At 34.1% G+C, this 18,635-nt stretch overlaps 2 protein-coding genes across 6 annotated transcripts; one reads left to right on the top strand and one right to left on the bottom strand.

Moving 5' to 3' along the window:
• The first annotated feature begins 438 nt into the window (after positions 1-438).
• Positions 439-4,200, top strand: LOC101208348 (probable leucine-rich repeat receptor-like protein kinase At1g68400). Of its 5 annotated transcripts, none has more exons than XM_031889437.1 (3): positions 439-943; positions 1,018-2,958; positions 3,367-4,200. In XM_031889437.1, the coding sequence occupies exons 2-3, from the start codon at positions 1,797-1,799 to the stop codon at positions 3,969-3,971; spliced, it is 1,767 nt and encodes a 588-aa protein (XP_031745297.1). In that variant the 5' UTR covers positions 439-943; positions 1,018-1,796; the 3' UTR covers positions 3,972-4,200. The 5 variants fall into 5 exon arrangements, with proteins under 5 accessions (XP_031745297.1, XP_031745296.1, XP_031745299.1 ...); XM_031889439.1 differs by having other exon boundaries at positions 442-1,329; positions 1,897-2,958; XM_031889438.1 differs by having other exon boundaries at positions 442-1,329; positions 1,852-2,958.
• Positions 4,201-17,753: 13,553 nt separating this feature from the next.
• LOC116405242 lies at positions 17,754-18,328 on the bottom strand. The gene is made up of 2 exons (XM_031889203.1): positions 18,082-18,328; positions 17,754-18,007 (listed from the first exon to the last, which is right to left on the bottom strand). The coding sequence occupies exons 1-2, from the start codon at positions 18,326-18,328 to the stop codon at positions 17,754-17,756; spliced, it is 501 nt and encodes a 166-aa protein (XP_031745063.1).
• Positions 18,329-18,635: the final 307 nt, after the last annotated feature.

Here is an 18,635-nt window from a genome sequence, read left to right as displayed (position 1 = left end):
TATTGTCATGATTCAAAATTCCAATAGAACACTTGTGTGAACTCGTATACTTTGTGATCTTAAACATATCACCTTGGTAGTTTCACAACACATAAGCTCCACTTACGATTCTCCTCAATACATTTGATAGTGAACAAGGACTATGCTTGATTTTTTTTTTTTTTTTTATTGTTAGACATAATAGACAATATTTTCTATTGATGGCATAATAGGCAATGTCATTATCATTCTTTATGTACTGCATAGGGGCTTCCAAGTGAAAGCTTATATTTAACTCTTGTTACTACGTCAAAACCTGCATAATGACATTTGTATTTATATAGATGCGAGCAACAAGTTCTTCATACTTTAATGTTATATGCACAATAGTTTCTGTCAGCTCACCTCCAATATACTAACTTTGGTTTTCATCAGAATTCTCTCAGTATCAAATAAGTAACACTTTTGTGTCATCTGCAAACCAAAATAAAATTTGTGATTCTCAGATAACATAAACTAAACATAGTTCGAAGTCTCTCGCTTGCTAACATGTCTCTAGCTCGTTCGAAGTCTCTCACTACTTCTCGCTTTACATCCTTTTATATTCCTTCTCTATTGTAACCTTCTATCTCACTCATCTTTGATTTCAAACTCTCACTCTACAAACACAGTTTTGCCTAATGCTCGTTTCATACCTTTTCTGGACACTCCTACAAACACCTAGAAATGGAAGACAATTATTAAAGACGGTTGTGTAAAAGCCTATTGGGTTTTGGAAACTCCGTTCAACAGAACACTGTTGTGAAGAACTCATCACCATTGAAATGAAGCTCAGTTCAAAGATAACACGATTGTTTGTTTGTTTAGGGTTAATGTAATTATTCATTTTTATTTCTAGAAAGATTGTCAAATCGTGTCTACTCTGAAAATCGATCACATCACTCGAGAGCGAAAGACAATAATGGTGAGTGCAAAATTCATAATCTGGTATTATTAAGATGTAAACGGAGGATGAATTGACGTTTTTTTTATTCAAAGGGGATCATTTCGAAAATTAGGTTAGCTGAATGGGTTGTCCACACAAATTTCGGAACTCGATATCTGGCCCCGGCGGGGTGAATAAACCGAATATCCGAACAGAAACACGGGATAGAAGCACCATGGAAACAATTGAAGATGAGAAACTTCAACGATGTCCCCGCCATAATTGGGCGGCCGTTCACGAAAGTCCGGTCGTGACGCCGTCGGACGGTGAAGAACGACGACTACGAACTCTGAATGCCAAACGCTCCAATTCGTAACCGAGGTCTGGACTGGAGGGGTTCTGTGAGAGTACGGAAGAAAACACAGGTACGCATGTTACGTTTCGATCGAGGCGGTGAAGATGGTAGAAATTCAATGTTGTGAGTAGTTTGGTCTTACAGATCAACTAATCGAAAGTTTTCCATCAATTAATTATTGCGAATATCCATTGAAACTATAAATTAATAGTAGATTTTGAATTGATGGTGATATATCAGAATACGTGTTGTGTAATAGGTAATCTCAAGGCATCTAATTTCTCAATTGATGTGGTAGAGACTAATTAGCGTTTAGGGCATTGAATCTGATGGTGTGAATTGCTTTTGATGATTTCATTATCACATAGAAGTTAACGTTTTAGTGCTGAATATCCTGGGTATAGCCGCATTGGTAATCTCACATGTTGTAGAGAATAATACCTAAATCTTTGGATAGTATAGACTACATTTGTATTCATCATCTTTGTGTCTCATCATGCTCTGTTGAAAATATTTCAAGTCTTCTAAAGACTAAAGATGCATAGATGTATGGTTTCATTTTTGCTTCTGTTGTGGTTGATGTCTGCAGCAGTATATGTTCCATTATTCACAGCTTGTTCTGATGGTGGTTTATCAGCATCTGAAGCTTTTCTTAGCTTTATCAAAGCCATTGACCCACAAGACATGCTTGGGATTGGCACGAACGAAACAACGCAACATCTGCACTTGAGTAAGTTGAAAGGTGTAAAATATAGCCCTCAGGGTGCTGTTGTTGAAATCAGGTTTGAGAAATCGAACCTCAGTGGCAGAATTGATGCAGATTCTATCTGCAAGCTTTCTAGTCTAAGAGTTCTTAACTTGGCTAAAAACAACATCCAAGGTAACATTCCTAATTCAATTGTATGCTGTACAAGGTTGATTCACTTGAATCTTAGCAACAACAATTTGAGTGGAGAGTTACCTTTTGTTCTGACAAAACTCAAACACCTTAGGAGAATAGACATTTATAACAATCACTTTACTACCACCTCACCTCAATTCAAGGAGTTGATGCATAGAAAGTCTCTTAGATCATGGGTGGCTCGGCGAGACATCATCAATCCCAGTGTAAAAGCTGTGACACCCGTCCCGTCTAGCTCACAAAGTAGTAAGTCTGATAGTGGTGGGGGAGCACACTGGCTTGGCTCCAAGAAGTTAATGTTGTTGATAATCATTATCGTTGGATCTGCAACCTTTTTAATATTGTCACTCCTAGTATGCAAGAGGACTTCAAAGTTAGCACTTAAAAAAGAGATATTTGATAAGGCCCTTCAGAAGTCTCCTATTGCTGCTCTATCAGCCATGTCTAGTGAGGTAGATAAACCAGATGAATCCCTTCAAGGCCAGCAAGAACTCATGTTCTTTAATGAAGAAGATGAACAATTCAAAGTGGAGGACCTTCTTGAAGCAACAGCAGATTTACAAAGTTTGGATATCTGCACTAGTCTTTTCAAGGTTAGGTTAAAAAGCCAATATTATGCTGTCAAAACATTGAGGAAAATGCAGATAAACTTTGATGAATTTCGTAAAACCATGATGCTAATAGGAAACTTGCGGCACCCGAATATTTTGCCACTTGTGGGTTATTATTCAGCAAAGGATGAGAAACTACTGATCTACAAGTACCAGCGACGTGGAAGTCTGCATGAAATGCTTGAGAGTAAGTAAAGATTGCAAGACCCTTCTTAAAGCTTTTCTAATTCTACAAAACATAGCCATTTTCACCTGTGTTAAAGTAAAATTTAACAATCCCGAGTGTTAAGAAAAACTATACGAATTACCTAGATCAAACCTTATACAGATTTGTGAAGAGGTTAATTAGTTTTATTGGTCTGAAATTAGCTTTTTATTAGCCAAAGTGCAGTATGCTCTAGTTGCGAAACTTTCAACACATGAACAAATAATAGAGGTTCTACTCCTTGACTTGACGCTTTTCTATACAACTTACTCTGAAACCAAATAATTGTGTAAGCTAAAAGTGAGCAAATATTTATTGTAAATTCATTGAATTCACTTGTGAAAAGATTGTTCACCAAGATTCATTGATTGACTTATGGGTTATCTGCAGGTTGTATTGAAGGAAAGCAAAAATTCCCATGGAGAATTAGACTATCCATAGCATGTGGAATAGCAAAGGGTGTGGGTTTTATATACCAAAGATCAAATACACATGGCTCCATTCCACATGGGAATTTAAAACTTTCGAACATTCTTTTGAACGAAAACAATGAACCAAAAATCAGCGAATATGGGATCACAAAGTTTCTAGACGCTAAGAGAGTTCATCTTCTTTCCTCCAAGGGGTATACAGCCCCGGAGAAAAAGCTATCTGAGAAAGCCGATGTATATAGCTTTGGAATCATATTACTTGAATTACTAACAGGAAAAATGGTAGCAAAAGATGGCATCAATCTCCCCAAATGGGTCAGAGCCAAGGTAAGAGAAGAATGGACGTGTGAAGTTTTCGACGAAGAAGTTGCTCGAAATGCTGAAAAATGGGCGTTTTCTATTCTGCTTATTGCCTTAGATTGTGTCTCTCATTACCCTGAAGGAAGGCCAACCATGGTCGAGGCTCTGGAAAAGATAGAGGAAGTAGTGAAGGTAGTGGAAGATCATGAACAACGCATTTCACCTTTGTCTTCTGATTTTGGCTCTCCCGAGTCTTATCGTTAGTACTTCAATATACACACATATATAGGATATTTTTGTTTTCTTACCAAGACCCTTTCGGTTTGTGTCAAACCTGATCCGTTACTTATATTAACTTTATCTTCTTTATCAGTTGAATTGTTAGTTTTCAAGAGTTTGTAGGCACTAGTATTGCTTACCGAGTACAATTGTGATGTAGAATATGGGATGGTAGGTTTAAAGGTTTATAGATACTACCGTTTTTTTATTCTCATTTTTGTGTATATATATTTTTTTGTTAAGTTAGGATGTGTTTGGTCTAACTTTTCAAGGGTTTAATTTTGAGAATAAGTCAGATTTGAAAAAAGTTCAAATATTTAATAACTACTCAAATAGCTTTCGAAACATTTATAATATTTATTTGTTTATTTATAACAAAAAAAAGCATAAATAAAAATGATTACTTTTTTCTTTTAGTCAAAGAAAGATACTTGCTATTTTCAAAAGATATGTAAATTAGAGGTTAAGCTTGTATGAAGTTTGCTATTTTCAAAAGATATGTAAATTAGAGGTTAAGCTTGTATTAAGTTAGCCGATCAAGATCAAGATACTTACTATAGGGAATTATGATTCATACATACGTGTATGGCAAAATAGGGGTTTGTTTAAAGAAAACATACAAAAGGAGTTGTGTCTTAAAAAATATTAAGATGGGGGAGAATGATGAGGAAGAGCTTCTGCTGGAAAAATTGGGTAAAATGTGGTTATTCTACATCTTCGTGTATTACAAAAATTGTTGCTTTTTTTCATCTTTATTCCAATATTCAATAGTGCTTTGTCTTTATATTTTGCATGCAAGATAATAAATTAGATTTTGTCTCTTTTATTTTAAATTGTCCTACTGGGGTTTTAAATATTGGGACAAATTTGTAAATTCGGATTTTAAAAATAGGAGAGGCGAGGGTCCCACAAATTTCGAAAAGTCTAATATACCCCTTATTACAAAATTTATCTTCTTCCCAAAAGTCCCCAAAAAAAGCTATACATTTTGTAAACCTTAGCTCCAAGGGTTCAATTTATATAGCTCATAAACTCCTCATACCCAACCCAAGATCATATCTTACTTCCAAACTCTCAAAGATTACCCCCTACATTATCTCCAAATACCACCATTGGTCACAAATATATATATGGGAAGAAAAATAATCCATGCTATGCCAACATTTTCCAAAAGCTTGATTTGGTCAATTTTTGAGAGATCTGGTTATCATCATTTCTTAGAACTTGCTCGTTTAAACTTTACATAAGATCTCGGTAACTTCTAATAAATCCAGAAAAGTTGACTAACTTGTTCATCTTTTTAAGAAATATGACAAATAATGAATGTTTTTTTAAAAGTTTTCTTAGAGATTTTCCCCTGAAAATTTCTGATAACTTTGACAATTTGGCGTAGCATAGCTATTTTTCCTGTAAGTATGTTAGAGCTTTGAACTCAACTTCCGTTTGTTGGATCTGTTCAAAACAGTTCAAGAAGTTAAAAATTAGTTATGGTTAATTGCTAACTAATTTTTAATAATTTTCTACACTTCAAAAGAAGAGAGACTAAAACACTTATCTGTGTGTTATTCATCTTGTAATTTCTGCAAAAGAGAAAGGAAATAAAGCTGATAGTCTTCAAAGTGGTTGTAGGTGATTTTACCGAACCACTCTAAAATCTCTGTATTACGATCCCTTTGTTTTCTCTTCACTCTCTCTAAAAGCACTTTGCAGTTTCATTATTGATCCTGTATGTTGATTCCAGAAAAAACAACAAAGCTTGAATGAAAAGAAAAGGATCAAAGACGTTTTGCACGACAAAAGAATGAAGGAAGAGGAGAAGTAACTTACCTTTGCCTCTTTTGCAAAGTCCCAAAAGGAGAGAGAAAAAGGACGGCCAACTGTCCCTTATGCAATAAATACTACTTTGAAAAGATAAATAATTAAACAAAGGAGAAAGAAAAGTGCTTTTATCTTTTTCTACAATTGTTATCAGAGCCTAGTTCTTGAATTTTCTTTTTCTAAAAAGTTCTACAATGGTTACAACAAAGTTCGAAATAGAAAGGTTTAATGGAGGAGGAGATTTTACTCTATGGGCAGAAAGAATTCAAGCGATTTTGAGTTCTTAAAAGGCATTAAAGGTTATACAAGCCCAGAGAAATTATCAGCAACGCAGTGACTGAAGTAGAAAAGCAAAGCATGGAGGAGACAACTTATGAAATCCTAATTCTTAATATCACAGATAATGTGCTAAGTCAAGTTATCAATGAAAATACAGCATATTAGATATGGGAGAAACTAAAGACTCTTTATGACAAGAAAGATCTACCAAGCAAACTTTATGTGAGGTAGAGACTCTTTTCTTTCAAAATGAATCAGTCCAAGACTCTTAATGAGAACTTGGATGAATTCAAGAAATTGACAAATGACTTCAATCAATCGGGAGAAAAACTTGGGATCGAGAGCGAGGCTGCCATCTTAATAAATTCTTTACATGATGCAACTTTGAAATATGGAAGAGAATCAATTTCAGTAGATGCTGTCATTACTGCCTTAAAAAACAAAGAGCTAGAACTTCAATTAGAGGGAAAGAATGGTGGAGTGCTGAGTCCCTTTTCTCTAAGGGGAAGAATCAGTTCAAGAAGAATTCTTTTAATAAAAACCACAAAAACTACAGAGATAGACCCATATTGAAATGTTTCATCTGTGACAAAGAAGGACATTTCAAGAAAAACTGTCCAAAAAGAGGAAGATACAATAGAAGAGATGATAGTCGAAAATTTAAGTCATATGGAAGAGAAGAATCAAGCAGACATAGAGATCACTGAAGAGATGACTCAAAGAGGATGAGAGAACATGGCAGATATCAAGGACATGCTGGAGAAGAGCCTTATGAATATACTGAGGTACTTGCTGCTGCAAATAAAAAGGCCATGGAAATTGAAACTGAGGAGGGAGACTGGGTTTTAGACTCAGGTTGTACCTACCATATGACTTCCAAGAAGAGCTGATTTGTTGATTACAAATCAGAGGAAGGATACTCAGTCTACATGGGTAATAACAATGAATGTGAAATCATTGGAAGAGGCTCAGTACTATTAAGATTAACAAAAAACAAAGAGGTTCTTTTGAGAGATGTTAGACATGTTCCAAAACTCAAAAGAAACCTAATTTCACTAGGAATGCTTGATGATCAGGGTTGTACATTTACCGGAGAAAAAGAAACCTTGAAGATAGAAAAAGAAGGCAGAAGTGTCCTAATTGGAAAGAAAATAGATGGCCTCTATGTGTTGAAAAGAGTTGCTCAACCCAAATATGTCCTATTGTCAAAAACATAAAAGAATTTAGATGGCCTCTATGTGCTGAAAAGAGTTGCTCAACCCAAATATGTCCTATTGTCAGAAACATAAAAGAATGTTGAGATGGAACTATGGCATAGAAGATTCTCACACATTAGTGAGAAAGGTTTGAATGAGCTCATGAAGCAAGGCCTAATTCAAGCAAGAGGACCAAAAAGACTCAGTTTCTATGAGCATTGTGTGTATGGAAAGTCCAAAAGAATGATGTTCACTAAAGGAGAACATACTACAAAGGCCATTCTTGACTATGTCCATGGAGATCTTTGGGGACCATCTAAAATAACATCTTGGGGAGACTTCATGAACTTTTTATCTTTAATAGATGACTATTCTAGAAAAGTATGGACTTATTTGCTTAAACCTAAAGATCAAACCTTTGGATGTTTTAAAACTTGAAAGGCTAGAGTTGAAACTCAAACTGAAAGAGAGGTGAAATATTTTAGAGCTGATAATGGCCTAGAATTTCTAGGCAACAATTTTAACTCTCGTTGTGATGAGTGTGGAATTACTAGACAAAGGACAATAGCATATACTCCACAACAGAATGAAGTTGCAAAAAGAATGAATAGAACACTGATGGAAAGGGTTAGATGTATATGCTATCAGAAGCCAAAATTACTGAAGCCTTTTGGGCAAAAGCTTTAACCACTGCAACATACACTATTAATAGAAGTCCTAACATTTCTATTAACATGAAGACCCCTAAAGAAATGTGGAGAGGTACACCACCCGACTTATCAAATTTGAAAACCTTCGGATGGGATAACCTATGTACATACTAAGCAAAGTAAGGTGCAACCTAGAGCCTTAAAATGTATGTTCATAGGGTATCCCGAAGGAGTGAAAGGATACAAGTGTTGGGAATTTACTTCAAACAAAAGCTTGATTAGTAGAGATATGATTTTCAAAGAAAATGAGTTTTACAAGAACTCTTAAACAAGCAAGCAAACAGAAGTGCAAAATCATACTCCTAGTTCCTATGTCAAAATTTATCAATATCATAAAGATTCAGTGAATATTGATGACCAACCACAACCAACAGATGTTCCAAGTACCTTAAAAAACAGAATAGATAGACAAGTAGAAAATCTAGAAGATTTTCTTCAAATAAGAGATAGAGAAAGAAGAACAACTAGACCACCATCAAGATATACAAGGGCTGATTGCATTTCTAAACACTCCCTAGAAGATGATAACGAAGAACCTAGCAGCTTCGGAGAAGCATTAAATGGTGATGAAAAGAATGAATGACTTACTGAAAACTTTGCTAATTTTTTTTTTTAAAAAAATTGAATTAGCGTGAATTAGAAGAAAAACAAAATGATTAGGATTTTGTTCTCCAAATTTTTTTAATCATGGATTTAATTAGAAGAAAAAAAATTAAAAGATATATATATTTTAAATCTTTTAAATTTATTTGTTATTATTATTTAAATTAGGAACTAATCCCAACTCCTAACCCAATCTTAACAATTTCAATTTTGTTGAGAAGTTGGGGAAGAAAATGAAGATTTGACACATTTCCTACCCTATAAATATAAATAGGGAAGCATGTTGAGAACAAAAATCATTCCTTTTACAATTTAAGAGACATGAAATTTTTTTTTTTTTTTGAATGGTAGCAGTGTAGCCACCTAATTTTATCCTACATATTTTTATCATTTTCTTAAAAAAGAAAAGAGAATTTTTTATATAATAATATTTGTTATTTATTTTAAGAAACAAAAAGGAAAATCACTTTAATAATACCACACTCGACTTATTTGTATTCATTTTTTTTAAAAAAAAAGAAATTAATAAACTCTCTTTAACTCATTTTAAAAATAAATAAATAAATAAAATCTTCTTTTTAACTCATTTTAGGAAAAAAGAAATTAATTTGTTTTAAGTAAATTATTTTATTTTAGGAAAAAATAAATCATTTTTACTTTTACAAAATTCCGTGATATTTCATTTATTTCATTTTAAGAAAAAGTAAATAATTTTTATTTTTACAAAATCCCATAATATTTCATTTATTTCATTTTAGGAAAAATTAAAATTTACGTTCTTAATATAATATCAAATTTTGATTTTGTTTTTATTATCTTTTCCTAATTTGTGGTACACCCATCAAGAAATAGGGACTCTTGTCATTTAGAAAGGGGAGAAGAAATTTTTTGTTTTTTACAAAAAAGTCTATAGAGAACGTTTAGAGAAATTTTTTTAGAAAATCTCTACCATTTGGAAGATAAACTTCTGCAAAAGTTAGTTTATTTTATTTCATAACATTAGTATCTTCACTTTTTTATGTTTTTTTTTTGTTTTTTTTTTTTTTTACTTCTCTTTAGCATCAGATCTAATTAAAATAGACTTTGTGAAAGGTTGCATGTGGTAGAGATTTACTCTCCCAAGGATCCACACCTCAACCACAAGTAATTTTATTTGGGATTTGATTTTTTTTTCTTTTTTTCTTTAAAGATAGAGATAAAGAAAAAGAAATATATAGATTTTTTTGCTTTCTTTTACTTTCAATTTTTTTAATAAAAAAACTGGTCTTTTTCTTCTTTCTAAAAAATAGAGAAAAAGAAAAAGTCACAAGACTTTTTAAAAAACATTGATCTTTATTATTTTAAAAAAATATATAAAAAAATAAGAAGATTACGCATTTATATTTAAGTTTCTTATATCTTTTTTTTTTTATTATTATTAATATATCTATTATTTGTTATTGACATTTTTTTATATTATTGTTTTTTAATTTTTTTTTCTCTTTTAAAAATGATTATTACTTTTTATATATACTTAAAACCTATTATTATTAGTTTATTTATATAATTACTGTTTTTTTTTTATTATTATTATTATAATTTGCCGCCACACTTTTTTTTTTAAAAAAAATTCTTTTCACTTTTTCTTTTATTTCTTCATTCCTTTATTTCTTTTTTTTCTTTCCCCTTTATTATTTATTTATTTTTGTTGTCTACGGTTTCTATGTATTTTTATTTTAACTTATTTTCCTTGCATGCATAATAATTATTATCATGTAGTATTAAATTTAGGAATACTTTTTACACTTTACAATGTTATCATGGTATTTTGCATCAATTATTTTTTTATATCATATTTATCTTTACATTTTATCATCCAAAAATATATATGGGAGTCCGTTATTTCTAAATTCTTGAAGCGAGGAAATCAGTTCTTTTGGAGTCCAAGATCGATTTCCAATATTTTTTAAAAAATAAAATCTTATCTTACTTGCTTAATCCATCGTGTGATATATTTGATTCCATTTGTGCATTATTTCTTATTGACCCTAAATTTGAAGTCTCTCTTAAATTTTCTTTTAACCATTTAAAAAATTTTACTTTAAAACAATCATTTTAAATTTTCTTTAAAAAAAATATATATTTCATAAGTTTTCCTAATTAACATTTTCTTTAATAACTCATTCCTATTTCGCCAAAAAAATCCTAAGACGGAATCTAGAACTTTCTGAGAGTCCGTTATTTCTAGATTCTTGAGGTAAGGGATTGATATCTTTGGGAGTCCAAGATTTGATCTCATGAAAAATGAATTTAATCAATTTTGTTTTAAAAAAATTGTTCGAAGACTATCCTATGATAGATTTTGAGAAATTGCAATAATTTCTCATTTTCTTGAGGTGGAGAATTTTTCTCAATATAGTCTAATTAATGGAATACTATTCTACTTATTTTATGGGACCATTGTTTCAAATATGAGAGTGATGAGCAAGGAAATAAGACATAATTAAATTTTTTTTTATTTGTTCAAGCCTTTAAGTTTGGCCACCATTTTCTAAATGGGTGCTACGGGGTGCTAATACATTCTCCGTACACAGATGACTCCTGAACCCAACTCTATTTTTCGTAGACAAATTTTTTTTTTAAAAAAACTTATTTACTTATTTTTGGTGTCCAATCACACCCTAAAAAAAGGATTGGTGGCGACTCCCTTTTTTGTTATAAAAAATAAAGAAACTCTTTTGAGGACGTCGACCGCTCCACGTTGTCTCGAACACGTAGCGACAAGCAGCTCAAAGAAAAGAAGAATTTTTTTTTTAATTCAAGTTATTTTCTCTCTATTTTTAAAATTTTTTCTTTTCCTTTTGTTTTTTTTTTCTTATTTTGTTTTTTTCTATTTTTTTCTTTTGTCTTTTTCAAATATATTTTTAACTTTTTTTTTCTTTCTTTCTATCTTTCTATTTTTCTTTTTGTTTTATTCTCTTTTTTTTCAAATACTATTTTTTTCTTAACTATTTTTTTAAAAACTGACTTTCACTTTGATTTTTTTTTTCAGCCATTCCTTAAAGGCTATATGCAAGCATCTTGGCTTCATGGGTTTGTACATGATAGACGATGCAACTCTATCATGACACCAACTGTTGGTGCGACTTCTTGGGTTTGTACATGATAGACGATACAACTCTATCATGGCGCCCACTGCTACTACAACTTCTTGGGTTTATACATGGTAGACGATCTAACTTGATCATGGCGCTCACTGCTTCTTTTGCAACACATTGAAGATGAATATGTTGTTGATGATTCTCTCGGTTGCGACACATCGAAGATGGAGATGAAGATCTTATCGGTTATGGCACGTCGAAGATGCAAATGATGACCACTACAACACGTTAAAGAAGCAGATGAAGATTGCACGTTGGAGATGCAAATGATGATGGATGCAACATGTCAAAGATGTAGATGATGACAGCTGCTGCAACACGTTGAAAAAGATGGAGATGAATCCTTTCGAGTGCAACGTATGTGAGAATGAAGATGAATCCTCTCAGCTGTAACACCTGTGAGAAGATGCAAATGATGACGGTTGCTGCAATACGTTTAAGATGCAAATGATGACGGTTGCTGCAACAGGTCAAAGATGCAAATGATGACGGATGCTGCAACACGTTGAAGAAGATGGAGATGAATCCTCCCGGCTGCAATACATCGAAGAAGATGAAGATGAATCCCCTCAGATGCAACACGTCAAAAAAGATGAAGATGAATCCTCTTGGCTGCAACATATGTGAGAATGAAGATGATGACAGCTGTTGCAACACGTCGAAGAAGATGACAATGAATCCTCTTGGCTGTAACATATGTGAGAATGAAGATAAATCCTCTCGATTGAAACACTTGTGAGAAGATGAAGATGATGACAGTTGCTGTAACACGTCGAAGATACAGACGATGATGGCTGCTACAACACGTCAAAGAAGATGGAGATAAATCCTCTCAGTTGCAACAAGTCGAAGAAGATGAAGATGAATCCTCTCGACTGCAACATATGTGAGAAGATGAAGATCCTATCGACTGTAACACGTGGGAAGATGAAGATGAGGACAACTGCTGCAACACGTGAGAGAAGACGATACTTTGCTCTTAGCCACAACACTTGAGAGAAAAGCTAGAGCTTGTTAATTTGACTGCCCCTTTCTTTTCTGTTGTAATTCCTCATGAATTTCATTCTCTATTGAGATTACATCATCACGGTGAAACATAATACCTTTTTTTTTCGTGCGATTGAACTTAAAGTAAACTTTAAGCTGCTTACGTACCATTTTTATAACATAGGGATCAAGTTATAACGTAGTTCAACTGAGTTTTTTTTTTTTTTTTTTGTCATTCACCTTTTAAGCTCTTGTGGACTAGGAGCATCATGCAGTTTAGACTCTTGCGATAAGGAGTTTTGCACATTTAACAACTTATATTTTCATCAAATATTTGTTCACCTTCTTCATTTGTAGAAATGATGAATATAATAAGTCTTGGCTTCATGATCAAGGGACCATCTGTGTTTATGTCAACATATAACTTCCTTTTCATGCGTGATGAGACACGACTGTGTATCTTCTCGACATTGTTTTCTTCATGAAGTGATTTTACCTTCAAAGTTTTCATCTCTTTTTCATGTCGATCGCTTGTCATATTTAGTCGATCAAAAACAGATGTTGAAGGTTGATCTTTCTTCGATGTGGAGATACTTAGCCTTTTGAAAGCTGAAGTTCAAGTGAAAGAAGATGTTGGACAATGATTTTCTTCTTCTTTCGTGGCCATACTCAATCTTTGAAAGACTAAAGATCGAGTAGCTAAAGGCTTGATACGATCAAAGACAGATGCCATTTGCTTAATTTCATTTGAATTGTCGATTTCTTCAGAAGATGCATAATTTTTGTCGACTTCTGTTATACTGACAACATGACATGCAGTGACTTCTAAAACTTTCTTGGGATGAACATCAAGGAAGCTTCTTGGGAAGAATTCTCTCAAAGTTATCGACCGCCGAAGCCGAAAGAAGTCCTCATCTTTTCCTTTGACATACTTAGGCTTCCACATCTTCTTGTTTCTTTTTCTTTTCTTTTCATGCAAGATGTTTCCTTTCGCATGCTTTTGACGGAATGATGATTCCTTTTGAATGCAATTTAGTTGTCTTCTTTTTCAACGAGTCATAACTATCCATCCTTCATCATCATCTTCAACAGGCTTTTCTTTATTTTGGGAGTTTTTCATCACGATCCTTTGTTGGAATTGGACAACTGTAGGTTCAAAAGTCCTAAACTTAATTAAGCTTTTTTTTTTTTATCATCATAAAGTTGTGTTGATGGTGGAACACTTGAAGTCATCTTAACCGCAACATGATTCATCTTAGCTAATTCATCAATATCCAGCTCGATCTTCTTTTCATGAACCAACTCTTTCAATATGAATCACTTTCCAACAGGATGGGTAATGATCCGATGGTACTTACAGTAGTTAAGATCATCTATTTTTCCTGCTTGTTCCAGTCATTTGCATTCTGGCAATTGAATAAGCTACTTCTCTAGCAGCTGCTCTAACATGTCTGCAACATCAGATTTAGGAAATGGATAAATTTTTTCTTGTCTTTCTTTAAGAGTTGGGCGTTGTTTTTCCTCGCTATCATGCTTTCCTTCAATTTTTGTTTCTTTTCTTTTAGAAAAGATTTCAAAGGGTTGCATGAACAACCTAGACTCATTTATGACACTATTTGCAATCATTTTATTGTCATCAATTTCATTCTTGTTACTCCTCATTTTTGGAACCAAGAAATCTTTTGCTCCTCTGCGTGTGATACTTAGTTCCATATCATGGGCACGTGTCACCAACTCTTCAAACATGCGTGGTTTTATCCCCTGCAAAATATAGAGAAGTTCCCAATGCATGCCTTGGGTGCACATCTCAACTACAGACATTTCTGTGAGCCTGTCTTTGCAATCCAGGCTTAGAGCTCTCCATCGGTTTATGTAGTCGATGACTAGCTCCCCCTTCTGTTGTTTGGTATTTGTCAACTCCATCATGCTGACAATACGTTAGGTGCTGTAGAAGCGATTGAGAAAGTCCCCTCAAGTTTCTCCCAACTGTCAACGGATTCATGTTCCAGGTCGATGTACCTGTCGAAGACATTTCCTTTGAGAGTTCGAACAAACTGTTTTACCAAAAAATCTCCTCGTGTACCAGCAGTTTCACATGTTTTAATGAAGTGAGCAATGTGTTGTTTTGGGTTGTCGTTTCCATCAAACTGTTGGAACTTGGGTGGCTGGTATCCATTCGACATTATGAGATTGTCGACCCTTTCGTATATGGTTTGGAATACAAAGAGAGAGTTTGAGCAGGTCCACCATATTGAGTTTTGATGGAGTTTGCAATCATGTCCTACAACTGCTGAATAGACAGCGATGCAATTGAAGTCGAATTTTGTGGATGACTTTCCTGCATAATTGTTTTCTCTTTGTCAGTATTTTTGACATTATGTGTATGGCTTGATTCAGCAGCATCACGACATTTGATGTGATTCTCGAGAGATGCAATCTCATTATCCTTTTCTTCAACGACCTTCATGAGCATGTTGATCTTCTTTTCAAACTTAGACATTCTGTCTTCACTTGTATCCACGTCAGTCACCATAACTGACATGATATTTGGATGAGGCATCTCTTCATTCGAGCGTTCACAGGAGTACATTTGTTCGTCAATCCCAAGATTTTCTTTGATTATAATTTATCCTTTTGGTGGTTTCAACAGTTGCTCCCAAATGTTCTTTGCGACCTCAAAGGATGGCATTTCCTCATATGATTGAGTCTCCCTTGAGTGGCTGCAAGTATTTGGCTGCTTGTCGATGTCGCCTGAAGCTTTGGAAGTGTTGCCTTGAGATGTCATGATTTCTTTAGATGTTCTTTAAAAGAGAAAGAGATGAAAGGTAGAGATTGTCCCACTAGGCGTGCCAAACTGTTCACACGAGATTTCGAAGAAATGTATTTCATGGAATTGAACTTTGTATATTGATGAATATTGTGAATACAATCTCTAGTATTTACTCCTTTGATGCTTTCTCTTGAATACAAGTTAAAGCTTAAAACTTCTTGATCTTCGATCTTCAGGATGTTGTTGCAAGTCGATTTGAACTTCGATCTTTTGGAATTCAAGGAAAGTTTAATCTTCCAAGTTTTCAATCTTTCAGAAGTTGTTGATCTCGAGGTTGATAACTTGCACATCTTGAGAGCTTGTAGAAGTTTGAATCTTCAATTCTTTAGAGCTTCAGTACTTTAGAGCTTCAATTCTTCCTTCAACCAAAGACCCCTCAAAATGAATGGCAAGAGTCTCTATTTATAGAGAAATTTCATGGGATTTAGGAGGAGTTGGGCCCATTTGCTTGTTGGGCTTGGACTTGAGCTCATTTTCTTAGCGGGCTCAGAACCCATTGTTTGGCCCGATTTTTCATCAGGGGCTTGCATTGAGTTGGCTATGAGGAAAATTGATTACCCAAAATCCAATCAAATTATAATCACCACTATTTTATTGTGATGACATGACAAAATTTAATTGGCCGAAATTTCTTGCTCAACACTTACAACTATGAAAGGTGAGATTAATTCTCTACATAAGAATGAAACATGGGAGTTGACTTATAGACCTTTTAACAAAGGAGTTATCCCTTGTAAATGGGTCTACAATAAGAAGTTCTCAGGAGAAAATAATGAGAAGGTGAAATTCAAAACAAGATTAGTTGTCAAGAGTTTTAAATAGAAAGAGGGAGTAGACTATACAAAAAAAATTTCTCCAGTTGTAAAGCACACTTCAGTAAGAGTACTCCTAGCTATTGTTGCTTGTGAAGACCTTGAATTAGAACAGATGGATGTCATCACAACCTTTTTACATGGAAGCCTAGAAGAGTTTCAACATAACCTTTTAGAAGTACTTTAGGTTCAACGTAACCTTTTAGAAGTACTTTAGCTATTGTTGGGGTTTTGAAAGGACCCCATATGTCACAATGTATAAGATGAAATACATTTTCAGCAATATTATTCAATATAGGAAAAGAGAGACGTCTTTGTTTAGCTAAGGGACAAATATGGCAGACTTCTTTACAATTTGGAAAGTCAGAAATTTCTATCATCTTAGCTAACTCCTTTATTCTGCTGATAGAGGGATGTCCCATCCGTTTATGCCACATAGAGGCCGAGACTTTACACATTAGTGCAGTGTGCTGAATGCAATTAACTCTTTCATTTTTCATTTTGAGTAGGTAGAGCCCATTAGTTAATTCAGCCTTCCCAATCGTTTTCGAAAGCCACTTGTTCTGAATAAGACAATTAGAATCAGCAAATGATATGACAAATTTGTCTATCCTTGAGGAGAGTACTTACTGACAGCAGGTTATACTTGAAGTCAGGAATATAAAGTACATCTTTCAGGACTAGATCATTTGATACGAAAACATCTCCTATATGCTCAACCTTTAGACGAGTCTTAGTGAGCAAAATAACAAACATATTCTAGGCGCTATAGAGATTTGTAAACATAAACTTGTCATGGCAAATATGTGAGGAAGCACCTGAGTCAATGATCCATGTTAAGGGGTCATTGAGTGAGTTAGAGAGGCAAGTACCTGCTATGTGTGTAGTCTCAATTTTTAAATTCTCACCATTTTGAGGTGTGTTGAGATGAGTTTGAAGCATGCCCAGAAGCTGTGTATATTGATCACTATTGAGACTAGCAAAAAAGGCAGATTGATTGCTCTTAGAAACTTCTGTCACTTTGTCATTTCCATCTTGGATTGTGTTGTTCTGTCTTTGATGGACAGAATTATTGCTGTTGGCAAGTCTATATCCGGATGGGTAGCCATGTAACTTGTAGCATTTGTCAGCAGTGTGTCCTTTATAGCCACAGTTGGAGCATATAGGTCTTGTATCTTTCCTCTTGGATTTATCAGAAGAAAATCTTCTTTCAGAGTTAGCCATCAATGTGATGCTCTCAATGGAGGGTGAAGATCCAATGGATATTTGTCTTTCTTCTTGGATGATTAGAGAAAAGACTCTATATATGGGAGGTAAAGGATCAATCAACAAAATTTGGGCTCTAATTTGCAAATAGGATTCATTTAATCCCATGAGAAAGGTCATTACGAATTATGCATTCAAGAAATCGACCATTTTCTTTGATCTTTCACAAGTGCATTCATCCATAGGACGATATTCCACAAGTTCCTGCCATATAGTGGTGATTTTTGCATAGTATATTTCAACTGATAAACTTCCTTGTGTAGTGGTTACTAGGTCCTTTTGTAACTGGTATATGTGAGGTCCATTGGACTGTTTATACCTTTCTTTCAATTCATCCCACATCTCCTTTATGTTTCCATTAAAACGAGGCTTGCTGCTATCTCTTTTGAAATAGAGTTGATAATCCAAGAAGCTATCACATCATTGTTGCATCTCCAAGCGGATAATAGATTACCTTCTGAAGGTTTCTTGATCAGGCCGGTGATGAACCCAACTTTGTTCTTTCCAGATAAGGCCAGCATCATTGCTCTACTCCATGATGAGTAGTTATTCGATCCTGCCAATGGTGTAGAAACAAGGTTGGTGGTTGGAGTGATGGAATGATGAAGCATGAAGGGATTTAGTTGGACGTCAAGATTAGAAGAGGTAATCGGAACTGAGCGGTTGGAGCTGTCGGACGTCGAACTCTCAGGTGTCGTCATTACTGTAGACTGCACGAGGGTAAAGGACGTTTGGGTTTTATTCTGCAACTCTTCCTTGCGGAAATAGCTCTGATACCATAACAGAGGAAGCTGAATTTAGGAGAAAACTTACTGACTGCAGTAAATTCCTTTTATTTCTGTATGTGAAAAATATTTACATCAACCAAGCTTGGTATTTATAGATGCTTGGCAGCAACTAATAACTGTCTAACAGATTAACTAATACAACTAATAACTGTCTAACAAATTAACTAATACAACTAATACAATAGAAAATAACAGTCTAACTACTTTATTGTTAATATGT

The sequence above is a fragment of the Cucumis sativus genome, chromosome 7 (genome assembly GCF_000004075.3).
Source record: "Cucumis sativus cultivar 9930 chromosome 7, Cucumber_9930_V3, whole genome shotgun sequence".
Taxonomy (NCBI): Eukaryota; Viridiplantae; Streptophyta; class Magnoliopsida; order Cucurbitales; family Cucurbitaceae; genus Cucumis; species Cucumis sativus.
The sequence above is the reverse complement of the archived record's forward strand: the minus strand, read 5'-3'. Positions and strand labels throughout refer to the sequence as shown.